This window comes from Diaphorina citri, unplaced genomic scaffold, assembly GCF_000475195.1.
Source record: "Diaphorina citri unplaced genomic scaffold, Diaci psyllid genome assembly version 1.1 scaffold154, whole genome shotgun sequence".
NCBI lineage: Eukaryota > Metazoa > Arthropoda > Insecta > Hemiptera > Psyllidae > Diaphorina > Diaphorina citri.
This window is the reverse complement of record NW_007377591.1, coordinates 15,577-27,128: the sequence shown is the minus strand read 5'-3', so window position 1 is coordinate 27,128 and position 11,552 is coordinate 15,577. Positions and strand designations below refer to the sequence as shown.

The following is an 11,552-nucleotide window of genomic DNA, read 5'->3' as shown; positions in this document are numbered from 1 at the left end:
AGACTGCAGATATATATTTTAATATTTTTAATCAATATCTAGGCACAGGTAAATTTTATTAGGTATTCATATTTTATTATTCCTTTGAAGAGGTTTGATAAGATTGAAGACATTGAGGTGTTGTACCTAACAATGGAGATCTTAACTCTTATTGTTCCGAAATTGAACAGAGAAGGAGGACAGGATAGGAGAAATCCAGCCGTTTCGAGAACGAAACCTATCTGTTTGGGAGAAAGCTTGCCAAAGGCGGGAATCGAATATGATACCGGCAGAACTCGGCAGAAGCGAACTTGATATAGTAGGTAGGTTCTTACTAGGAGGCTACCGTGAAATTTAATTTATTTATGCAATGTGCCAAACACAATTAATCATTCAAATGCACAGCAAATTGCATAAATCACCCCAAATGTCGGGCGTTTTTTGACCATTACTATGACGTCACTGGTTGTTATGAAATGTTATTTTGCAACTTTCCAGAAACCAGGAAACTCCAAAGTTTTCCTTGAAAGTGAAGTTTCGCCGTAACTCTGCTCCAATTTTGTACAGATTTTAACAGTTTCAAGGAATGCCCGTCAAAGTGGATGTCGTACCGCCATTACCAGCCAACTCGAAACAGCCAGGAGTAACAGGAACACTCTTGTACAATGGATCCAGGTTTCAGGGACACCAAAAATCCAAAGGAAACAGCTATGAGGTAGAAGTGGTTCTACAGGTAAGCTTCAGCTTTTGGATGAAATTTTATGGCCTAAACAGTGAACTAATCTAGAAAATACCTCTGTAGGCAAATGACAGAATTGTATCCTGATTTGGTTTAGTCTCTTTGGTACTGCCCACGGTAAAGTTATACTGTCACTTTCATTTGAAACTATTCAGTGTAGGCTTAATATCTACTGTCTATGTATACTTACTTTGGCTGGATATCCACTGTCTATATATAGGTACTTCTGCTGAATACCTATCTACTGTCTACTTCTTGGTCTCACAAAAGCGGAGATCCTGGTTCGATTTGTGGGCCGAAATGACGAGCAATATTTGATGGATTTTTTTTTGTTAAAGGTACCTACCTTAAACCTATGTAATTGACCTAGCATTAGTGCGACCATTGATTTACAAGACCTTATCATCGATGCTGTCCAAGTTGCCCGTTTTGGATCACTTCTTGTAAATTATTTATTAATATCTCTCAAAGTATGGCTTGTACGCATTTATTAGGTACCAGAGCTATACATATATATAACTAGAATCTGGAGATCACCGCAATGTATTGTTTCATGTTTGTTTGTTTTCAATCAATGCTCTGTTGAGTACAAACCTAACTACCTAATAGACTACGCAGAGTACCTAGGTAGGTTGGTATTTTTGCCTATACTTGGATGAAAACAGATTCGCGGTTATTAAATTACGCATACGCATCTCGATATCTGGGTGACCCTGTATTGATTGGCAAATATGGGTCACTTTATGACCTTAGGACTAACGTACAATGCGAGCCATCTAATTATATACCGTGTACTTTTATAGTTAATACCATTTATAATACCTATTTTTATATCGTGCAAATTTAAAGTTATCTTTTCCAACCCATCGAACTGTTGAGTACTTAGGTTGTTGGTTGTAGGTACAAACTACAGATATAATATTTTAATATTTTTAATCAATATCTGGGCATAGGTAAATTTTATTAGGTATTCATATTTTATTATTCCTTTGAAGAGGTTTGATAGATTAAAGACATTGAAGTGTACCTAACAATGAACACTCTTATTGTTCCAAAATTGAACAGAGAAGGAGGACAGGATAGGAGAAATCCAGCCGTTTCGAGAACGAAACCTATCTGTTTGGGAGAAAGCTTGCCAAAGGTGGGAATCGAATATGATACCTAACGCTTAGGTACAAGGTAGAACGGCAGAACTTGGCAGAAGCGAACTTGATACGGTAGGTAGGTTCTTACTAGGAGGCTACCGTGAAATTGAATTTATTTATGCAATGTGCCAAACACAGTTGATCATTCAAATGCACAGCACATTGCATAAATCACCCCAAATGTCGGGCGTTTTTTTAGATCTTAACGTCCCGAAATTGAAGAGAGAATTCCTTTCTTTGTCCGTCCGATCAATGTCCGAGGAGAAAGCCAACCGTTCCGAGAACGAACATCCGTTATCAGGATAAAATCTGCCCCGGGTGGGAATTGAACCCGCTAAAGACGAGTTCACATGGCAGGAATGTGGGTCCTATTGAATATGGCCTTACTGAGTGGCGGATTCTTCTGCTTGTGCTTCTGGCCGGCCTTGTTCCACCATTCCTTGCTTAAATATTGAACCACTGTATCCACCCCCTCGTACTCTTTCTGAAACAATGTTGGGAATGCAAATTAATGATCTAGGTAGCTTTATATGTAGCTAGATACTAGACCAGTAGTTCGAAGGTGTATACGGTCTACCTCCTCGTATTTCTTCTGAAATGATATCGGAAATTTACATGATCTCACCATAAACCGAAGTTAATGTGAAGTCAGCAACCAATTGAAAAACTAATGATAATATTACTAATAATCTTTTCGCGCTCTTTTCAACGATATTCTAAGCTGGTCTACTCCCTGTTTAACGTCCCCCAGCCAGACAACACCTACTCAAAAAGTCGATTTTCGGACTTGGTCCGGTCTGCTCATTCTCCCCGGGTTGAACCGTTCAACTCGCGTATCAGCCCTGTGTTTGCAAGTGGACTTACCGCCGACCCCTCAAAATAGGGCATATCCAATTTATCCGCCAACTCCTCTCCCTCCGTCCGACCAATCACGCGTCTCCCCTCCAGGTCACACTTGTTACCAAACAGGGCGCAGGCAGTAGGAGGTCCCGAGTTCGAACCCCAGGAGGTTTCCAGAGCGAGGTATACCCAGGATTCTACGCTGGAGAATGAGGTCTCGGATGTGACGTCGAACATTACCAGCAGAAGATGACCTTGGTCCCACTGGGAAAAAATAATAGTGAACCCCAGGAGGTTTCCAGAGCGAGGTATACCCAGGATTCTACGCTGGAGAATGAGGTCTCGGATGTGACGTCGAACATTACCAGCAGGAGATGACCTTGGTCCCACTGTGAACAAAATGATAGTCCAATAATATTTAATTTAATTTAATATAGTCACGCTACTATATGGATAAGATCAAACAAGATTTGAAGGAGAAAAACTTGGATTTGCAGCCTCGCCAAGAACTGAGCAGCTTGGAAAACACGAAATGTCGACCCCACTTGAGTGGGAAAAGACGAAGAAGAAGAAGAAGAAGAAGACCCCTTTTTGAAAGGGGTTTCATGTCACAGCATATTTCAAGGTCTTCAATGATGGGGGTTTTACCTTTCATTCGGCGCGGCGTCAACCTATCCCCCTACTGCTACTCACATCAACCTCACCCAGTGGGGCCAGAAAAAGCCAGCAGCAAACGATTGCCCTGATGGTCATGGTCACCTATTCGGATAATAACCACGCTCAACGTTGCACTTCAGTGATGCATTGAGAATAAACCTCGATTATTTCAACTTCCATTATTTCACCTCCAACTACCCTCGGTCCCAATTAGTTGAAATAATCGAGGTTCCAGGGTTCCACTGTACTTACGTATTGACTGAGGAAAGTCTTGTACAAATCGGTGCCGGCAGAGTCTAGGAGGAGAAGTCCCACCTCATCCTCTGTATTGTGGAGAAGAACGCGCTTACTATGGACATCCACACCACACGTCTATGGAGAGAAGAATAGAATAGATCAGCGATTGCCAAACTGTTTATCTACTATTGCTCTTAATTATTATTTATTACGATTTTTTTCTTCTTCTGATAGACGGAAGTGTAACTGCTAAGGTCTCATCGTCCCGAAAGTGAAGAGAGAAGGAAGATAGAATAGGAGAAAGCCAGTCATTCTATGAAAGAATCTTATCCATTCAGGATAAAATCCGCCCCAAGCAGGAATCAAACCAATGACCTAGCACTTACAAGGCAGACACCCTACCCTCTAAGGTAAAAAGGCTGACAAAAATAAATAAAAACTTATTGAATTTTCTCTTGTTTTGTTACATTTCAGGTTTCAATCCCTCACACTATGCCATGTCCCTGATCACAGTCTTCAAATCTACGAGTTCAGGTGATGTGCTTACCCCTCTCCCTCACTCCCATCTCTCTCTCTCCCTTTGGTTGAAAGAAGGATAAACACAGGGTGTGACCAAAGTATGTATAGACAACCTATAGGATGTATCATAAAAGAGACTGGTTTTTAAATGTACCTTTTTGTATAGAAAGGAGGGAGAAAATGAAGTTTTTATTAATTTTTTTAGAAAATTTTGCATCTCTATTATTCAACAAATACGGATTTGTTCAAGTTTTGCCTTCTACTCATTTACAGAAGGTCAAAATTTGAATGGTCACTCATGGGAAATTGCAAAATTTTCCGTTATAGGTAACATAAACAACAGTGTTAGGAGGTTTATTGTGCTTTTCACCAATAACAGCCTGTTAAAAAATCTGATTGGTTAAATTCAGACTTTAAATTAGCCAATCGAATTGCTCAGTCCAATTAAATTTAATAAATATCTTCTTGTGAATCCTTCTGTCGTATACATTATCTTGATACGTTTCTCCTAATACACAGGAATTCACAACTTGTAGACATTAGTAGTACACTTTAAAGCTTCAGCAAAAAATAAAATGCCCAATAAAAAGTAGATGAAATAAAATTAAGAAAATAAAAATAATAATATCGCGGTGCAATCAATGCAACTTATTTTAATCTAATTTTATCCATTTCCTGTGTGGTACAAAATATACCTTTGCCAAGTATGTATGTGTGTGCATTGCCCAGACTTTGTGCAGTGGATTTTGTCCCATTTTGTTATTAAATACTTTAGCTGTCTGTCCATTTCAGACACTCCACCAATAACAGCCTGTTAAAAAATCTGATTGGTTAAATTCAGACTTTAAATTAGCCAATCGAATTGCTCAGTCCAATTAAATTTAATTAATATCTTCTTGTGAATCCTTCTACAAGCAATGTCGTATACATTATCTTGATACGTTTCTCCTACACAGGAATTCACAACTTGTAGACATTAGTAGTACACTTTAAAGCTTCAGCATAAAATAAAATACCCAATAAAAAGTAGATGAAATAAAATTAAGAAAATAAAAATAATAATATCGCGGTGCAATCAATGCAACTTATTTTAATCTAATTTTATCCATTTCCTGCGTGGTACAAAATATACCTTTGCCAAGTATGTATGTATGTATGTGTGTGCATTGCCCAGACTTTGTGCAGTGGATTTTGTCCCATTTTGTTATTAAATACTTTAGCTGTCTGTCCATTTCAGACACTCAAATCCTCAGTTTGGACACATTAATTTAGAAAATTTCTTATAGTGGCTACCTATGTATGTATATGTAATCGTTTTATTTTTTCTGATGTTAATTTTTTTCTATACTTGAATTTGTGTTGATTTTTCTCTAATAGGATCACAGGAGTTTCCCTACCGCGCCGCGGGTCGATATGGATACCTACTGGTACCTAATGTACGGAACAATGATTATGTAGGTACCGAGGTAAGTGAAACCTTTGGGTAGACTGTCAGTAGGCAGATAGGTAAGTAAGGAAAGTACCTGCCCTACAATGAAGACTTATTTGTTGACTTTTTATTACCATAGTGATAGAAAAAGGCTCTCTCCCCATCTAGCGGACTTGTTCCTTTTTGCTTAGCACATTGCATAATCAAATAATATTTTCAAGGCGTTATTTCACCCGGCAAGCCCAGCAAATGGCGCGAAATTTCAAAAACTTGAAATAATTTTTACTGAAAATTTTCATCAGGCTGATCAGGCAGCAGGTAAAAAGTTGTGGAAAAAATATCTATGACGTTAAATTAAGATCTTTTCTTAGTTTTCTGAGGTAGTGATTTGGTGATCTTCTGATTCTGTGTTATATGGCCCCAATAAAAAGCATGTCAACATGGAATCAACTGGGAACTAGGAGTTGAAAGATAGGAATGCCCAGATAGGAAGCTACTACCTGAGAGGATATTCATTGGAGCATTAGGTAAGTATTTTACTCTGAACACTCTTCACTGTACTGTAGAAAGCCTCAAATTTTAATTATTAGATTTCCTTTATATGTTGAAGTCTTTAAACATAACTTTTTGCAGAAAATCAAAATCAGACAAACTGTAAAAAAAAATTGGTGAAACAAATAGACCAACAAATAAATTGAACAGGAAATTTTAATGTAAAACCCAGGTACCTACTAGTTCAGAAGCCACATCAATGGAAGATTGCTAAAAAAAAGGAGCTGTCACAAATGAACAGTTACTTAGGTACCTAGGTACCAGTGCTATAATAGGGTTAGGTTAAACACTAAAGAGGAGCTTTCTTTTTCATTGTGACCTCTAAATAATTACCAAAACCAAGAACTCACTTTGTTCATTCAATTACAGGGTATCTCAATCAACAGAGTGATGTCATCTTCCACTTTAATCCACAAGCTGTACCCGGCCAATCACAAAACAGTATTTGTTCTCGACCACTCTCCATACTTTGGCATATCCAGTGACTACCCAATTGAATTGGATCCTGCCGACAAATCAAGAGGTCCTGGATTTATTCCCATTGCACCCATATGCAAATCATTGTGGACATCAACCATAGAGGCAGTGTTTGAGTACTGTCGGATAGTTTGGGACATATTTCCAGGTATGTGTTTTTCTCCTCTTACTCCTCCTCTTCTCTCTTCTCTCCTCCTCCTTCTTTTAAATTAATGATTCTCAAATTTATGCCTCCTTGGTTTGGTACCTACCTTTTTTATTGAGCAATCAGTCCCCTCTGGGAGCACTCAGTAAGACTGCAGAGGTCCTTGTTTATGTACCTACTTCTAATGCAGTGATCAGTGATTTGTAAGTTGAGTGTTAAATGTTGAGTACTGTCGGATAGTTTGGGACATATTTCCAGGTATGTGTTTTTCTCCTCTTACTCCTCCTCTTCTCTCTTCTCTCCTCCTCCTCCTCCTCCTCCTCCTCCTCCTCCTTCTTCTTTGAAATTAATGATTCTCAAATTTATGCCTCCTTGGTTTGGTACCTACCTTTTTATTGAGCAATTAGTCCCCTCTGGGAGCACTCAGTAAAAATTCAGAGATCCTTGTTTATGTACCTACAATGCAGTGATCAGTGATTTGTAAGAGTGTTAAATGCACCTGCAACAAAATGATAGTCCAATAATATTTAATTTAATTTAATATAGTCACGCTACTATATGGATAAGATCAAACAAGATTTGAAGGAGAAAAACTTGGATTTGCAGCCCCGCCAAGAACTGAGCAGCTTGGAAAACACGAAATGTCGACCCCACTTGAGTGGGAAAAGACGAAGAAGACGACCCCTTTTTGAAAGGGGTTTGATGTCACAGCATATTTCAAGGTCTTCAATGATGGGGGTTTTACCTTTCATTCGGCGCGGCGTCAACCTATCCCCCTACTGCTACTCACATTAACCTCACCCAGTGGGGCCAGAAAAAGCCAGCAGCACACGATTGCCCTGATGGTCATAGTCACCTGTTCGGATAATAACCACGCTCAACGTTGCACTTCAGTGATGCATTGAGAATAAACCTCGATTTTTCAACTTCCATTATTTCACCTCCAACTACCCTCGGTCCCAATTAGTTGAAATAATCGAGGTTCCAGGCAGTGGCGTAGCGTCCATGTAGGGCGTGTATGGCGGCCATACACTCGAAAATGCCACTCAAATACCCTTAAATATTGACTTTAAATAATTGTTGTATTCTTATTAGATAGATATTGTGATAGAAATTAGTGTCCGCCCTACACTTGGAGTTAGACCACCCTACGCCACTGGTTCCAGGGTTCCACTGTACTTACGTATTGACTGAGAAAAGTCTTGTACAAATCGGTTCCAGCAGAATCTAGGAGGAGAAGTCCCACCTCATCCTCTGTATTGTGGAGAAGAACTCGCTTACTATGGACATCCACACCACACGTCTATGGATAGAAGAATAGAATAGATCAGCGATTGCCAAACTAGGGTCCGCGGCCCCCGAGAGGGCCGCGAGGCCCCTTGGAAATCTTTCGCGGGTGAGGTTGAGTCACGTAAAATACAGTAAAAGGGCCGCGGCGCCTTCGCAATTGAAAAAACTCGTTGAAAAAGTTTAGGAACCCCTGGAATAGATTATTTTGTACCTCATTTTTATAGTGCTAGGCTGAGACTGAAAAGTCCCCCCCCGCAGTCCCTTTACTTTATCCAGGAACGGAAAGGTTACGTGGGAAAATTTCCGTCCAGGTTGGGCTTCGAACCCTCTGCACCTCCGTCTTGAGAGGCTCAAAGCCGCTTTTCACACCGAGCTTCAAAACATGAACAAACTGGCCACCGAGTCTGAACACCTGTTCCCCGTTCACTTTTGTCACTTGGTGATCATCAATGTGTTCCCGTGTAGCGCGAAACATGCGACCGCCCTGTATAATATGCAATACCCGGAGACACCATTTTCTCCTGTCCTATCCACGGGTAAGTGTCTAATGTCCAGGACAACAATGAGGGTTTAAACTTTTGTAAAGTTAAAATCTTGACATCTTAGATTAAGTAATATGATTGTCTGAAAAGTTCAACTTAAACTAAGTCAGCCTAGTTAGCTAGGAAGATAGCTTCTTTTAAGCGCTAGGTCGAGGGTTCGATACCCACCCTGGGCGAATTTTATCCCAAATAGATGAGGTTCGTCCTCGGAACGGCCTTCTCCCTATCCTGTCCTCATTCTTTCTTTGATTTTGGCATAACCTGAGTTATTACAGTTCCTTCATCAAATGCCTCTCTTTTTTTCTTCTTTTTTAAAAAAGCTCAAGAAGGTAAGTAAAAAAAAAAAGTTACTTATTCCTATCTACATATTTATTTACATAAAAATCTGTTCACTTACCCTTATCTTTTTATTTACATGAAAAATCTGTTCATAAGTTGTATGTTGCAAATGTCGGGATGATTGACCATCAGGCCATTTTTCCAATGTTCATAAGTTAAATTCAGTAAAAAGAAAAAAATCCCTTCCAAGCTCTCATGTTAACCACCCATCTCGTGTGTTCACAGAACTCCACTGTGTGAAGGCGGGTCCAGAGCTGTCCAACAAGTTGTCCCATCTCATACAGCTGCACTATGACCTGGCCTCGACCACGGTCACTGGAATACCAATGAAGGAAGAACAGAACGCCAACAGTTCAGCCAACTATGATGTCGAGATTTTTCATCCGAGTGAAGTCCACGCGGCATTATTGAAAGGTAGATAGGTAGTTCTTTTTTTTTCGCTCAAGGAGCTTTAGGTTGTGGTTATGTACCGGGTTGAGTTGAGACAGGATATTGTTTCTACAGTTTGGCATGGGAGTGGTAACTTAAAAACAAGGTTAGTTTACCAACCTTGCCTATCTCAAGTTCTCAACCCGGTACATAACCACAACCTTAACGTCATTGGTAGCAAGCCTAGTTATCTTACTTGGTTGCGCGTCTGCCTTGTGAGCGCTAGGCCGCGGGTTCGATTCTCGTCCGGGGCGGATTTTATCCTGAACGGATGTTTGTTCTCGGACCGGCTGACTTTTTCCTATCCTGTACCTGGCTGATATCGCTCAAATACGCTCACCCAAGCCTGGCCAATCCTACGATACGATCACACTACGCTGGTGTACACCTCGCAATACTCTAGCTGAGATGCATAGCGTTACCTCCTGTCTTCGTTCTATTTTCGCTTTCGGGACGATAAAACCTTAGCAGTTACAGTTCCATTTAGCAAGCCAGCCTATGTAACTTGGTTAATAGCGCGTCTGCCTTGTGAGCGCTAGGCCGCGGGTTCGATTCCCACCCGGGGCGCATTTTATCCTGAACGGATGATGTTCGTTTTCGGAACGGCTGGCTTTCTCCTATCCTATTTTCCTTCTCTCTTCGATTTCGGGACGATAAGAGTCAAGATCTCCATTGTTCTTCAAACGTCTTAAAAAAAAAAAAAAAGTCTTGAATGTATGATATGTATTTACCTACTTTCCTACATGTAACCATTTTTTCCATACTGTCCTCAGGTAACCTGGCTATCCTCAGTTTGGACACATTAATTTAGAAAATTTCTTATAGTGGCTACCTATGTATGTATATGTAATCGTTTTATTTTTTCTGATGTTGATTTTTTTCTATACTTAAATTTGTGTTGAATTTTCTCTAATAGGATCACAGGAGTTTCCCTACCGCGCCGCGGGTCGATATGGATACCTACTGGTACCTAATGTATTACATATGTATGTAAAAGTTGAAATCAGAAATACTCTCATATTACTGTCATAGAAACAGTATACCTAATTATCTCTACCTGTATTTCATAATGATCTGACATCAAAGGCATCAAATTTCAAAAATCTCTGCAAAATACTCCAAAAGTATCCCCACATAGTAGAACTAGATGCTAGATGTACCCACATAAGTAAAATAAAATAAAATAAAAAAAAAAGAAGATATTGAACCATGTACATTTTGCATCTTATTAAATGGAGCTTTTAGACTCTGTCATAGTAGAGTGTAGCAGTTTTGCGTACTTAATTTTTTCATACATTAAATTATTATCTAGAATTGCCAAATGCTCAAAGTAGTTATTCCTCTGTCTTCACACTTAGTTATTAAAGATTCATGATTATTGTATTTTGTCAGTTTTTCAATAGAATATCATGTCCATCTTTGCTTATTTTCAACAAAAAATCGACATTTTTCTTCTTTTCAACAAAAAAATCGACATTTTTCTTCTTTTCCTCATCAAAAATCCATTTTTCAAGATATTTTAGACTTCTTTTTTGCAAAATGATCCTCAGGGGCCACGCTTTCAGATGGGCATTTAAAATACACAGTAAAGAGGCACGTATGAGTGGTACAGTGATTTAAAGTAGGCTCCAAGGGTGTCTCACTTATAAGTGCGGCATGTAAAAAAAATTAGGATCACTGTCGCACTCATACGTGCGACGTGGCACTCAAAGTGTTAATGATTCAATTAAGGCTTGATTGAAGTTTGGTGGAATCGGCTATTATTATGAAAATAAAATACTTGTTTTTTAACAAACTACCAAAATGGGTAGGCATTTGGTCCATATAAATACATAGTTGTATTAGTTGTACAAAGCCAAGTATTTTTATTTCATAATTTAAGACAAAAAACAAACAAAACAAATCACAAATATTAAAATAGAATACGTACTTTTCCCTTCAAAAATTCACCTGTTACTAAAATTTCCAGCGAATTCGCACGAAAAAAAAACAAAAAAAAACAAACTATTTTGTTCGCTTCAAAGGCATCGCGCGAAAACGTGCGACTAGTGTAACCGCTTTCATTAGAACTAATGTGTAATGTGTTTGAAAAAGTCACCCGAATTCGCCCCAAATTGCGTCGCGTGAAATCGCGTCCAGTGTAACCGCAGCCTTAGATAGGACCTTGGCCTTTTTTTTACATTTTGTATTTCTGTGGGTTATTTTATGTCACGAAAAAAAAAAAAAAAAACTG

At 39.1% G+C, this 11,552-nt stretch overlaps 2 protein-coding genes across 2 annotated transcripts in view; one reads left to right on the top strand and one right to left on the bottom strand.

The window, feature by feature from the left end:
* Positions 1–2,095: 2,095 nt before the first annotated feature.
* On the bottom strand, positions 2,096–6,456 carry LOC103505151 (ras-related protein Rab-3-like). The gene is made up of 4 exons (XM_017442286.2): positions 6,448–6,456; positions 3,613–3,732; positions 2,728–2,967; positions 2,096–2,347 (listed from the first exon to the last, which is right to left on the bottom strand). Exons 1-4 carry the CDS (start codon positions 6,454–6,456, stop codon positions 2,210–2,212), a joined length of 507 nt encoding a protein of 168 aa, XP_017297775.1. The 3' UTR covers positions 2,096–2,209.
* The window catches only part of LOC103505150 (integrator complex subunit 13-like), a 7,617-nt gene continuing 1,917 nt past the window's right edge, over positions 5,853–11,552 (top strand). The window contains exons 1-5 of the mRNA XM_026820509.1: positions 5,853–6,072; positions 6,467–6,753; positions 8,358–8,545; positions 9,116–9,307; positions 9,630–9,752. Of these exons, the coding sequence (XP_026676310.1) occupies positions 6,488–6,753; positions 8,358–8,545; positions 9,116–9,307; positions 9,630–9,752 (769 nt within the window). The 5' untranslated portion in view covers positions 5,853–6,072; positions 6,467–6,487. The remainder of the gene's footprint in view (positions 6,073–6,466; positions 6,754–8,357; positions 8,546–9,115; positions 9,308–9,629; positions 9,753–11,552) is intronic.

Coding starts and splice junctions, on each gene's coding strand:
- LOC103505151 (XM_017442286.2), bottom strand. Junction 2,968..3,612: donor AGACTTTCCTCAGTCAATAC/GTAAGTACAGTG, acceptor ATTTTTTCCCAG/TGGGACCAAGGTCATCTTCT. Junction 2,348..2,727: donor CCTATTTTGAGGGGTCGGCG/GTAAGTCCACTT, acceptor ACATTGTTTCAG/AAAGAGTACGAGGGGGTGGA.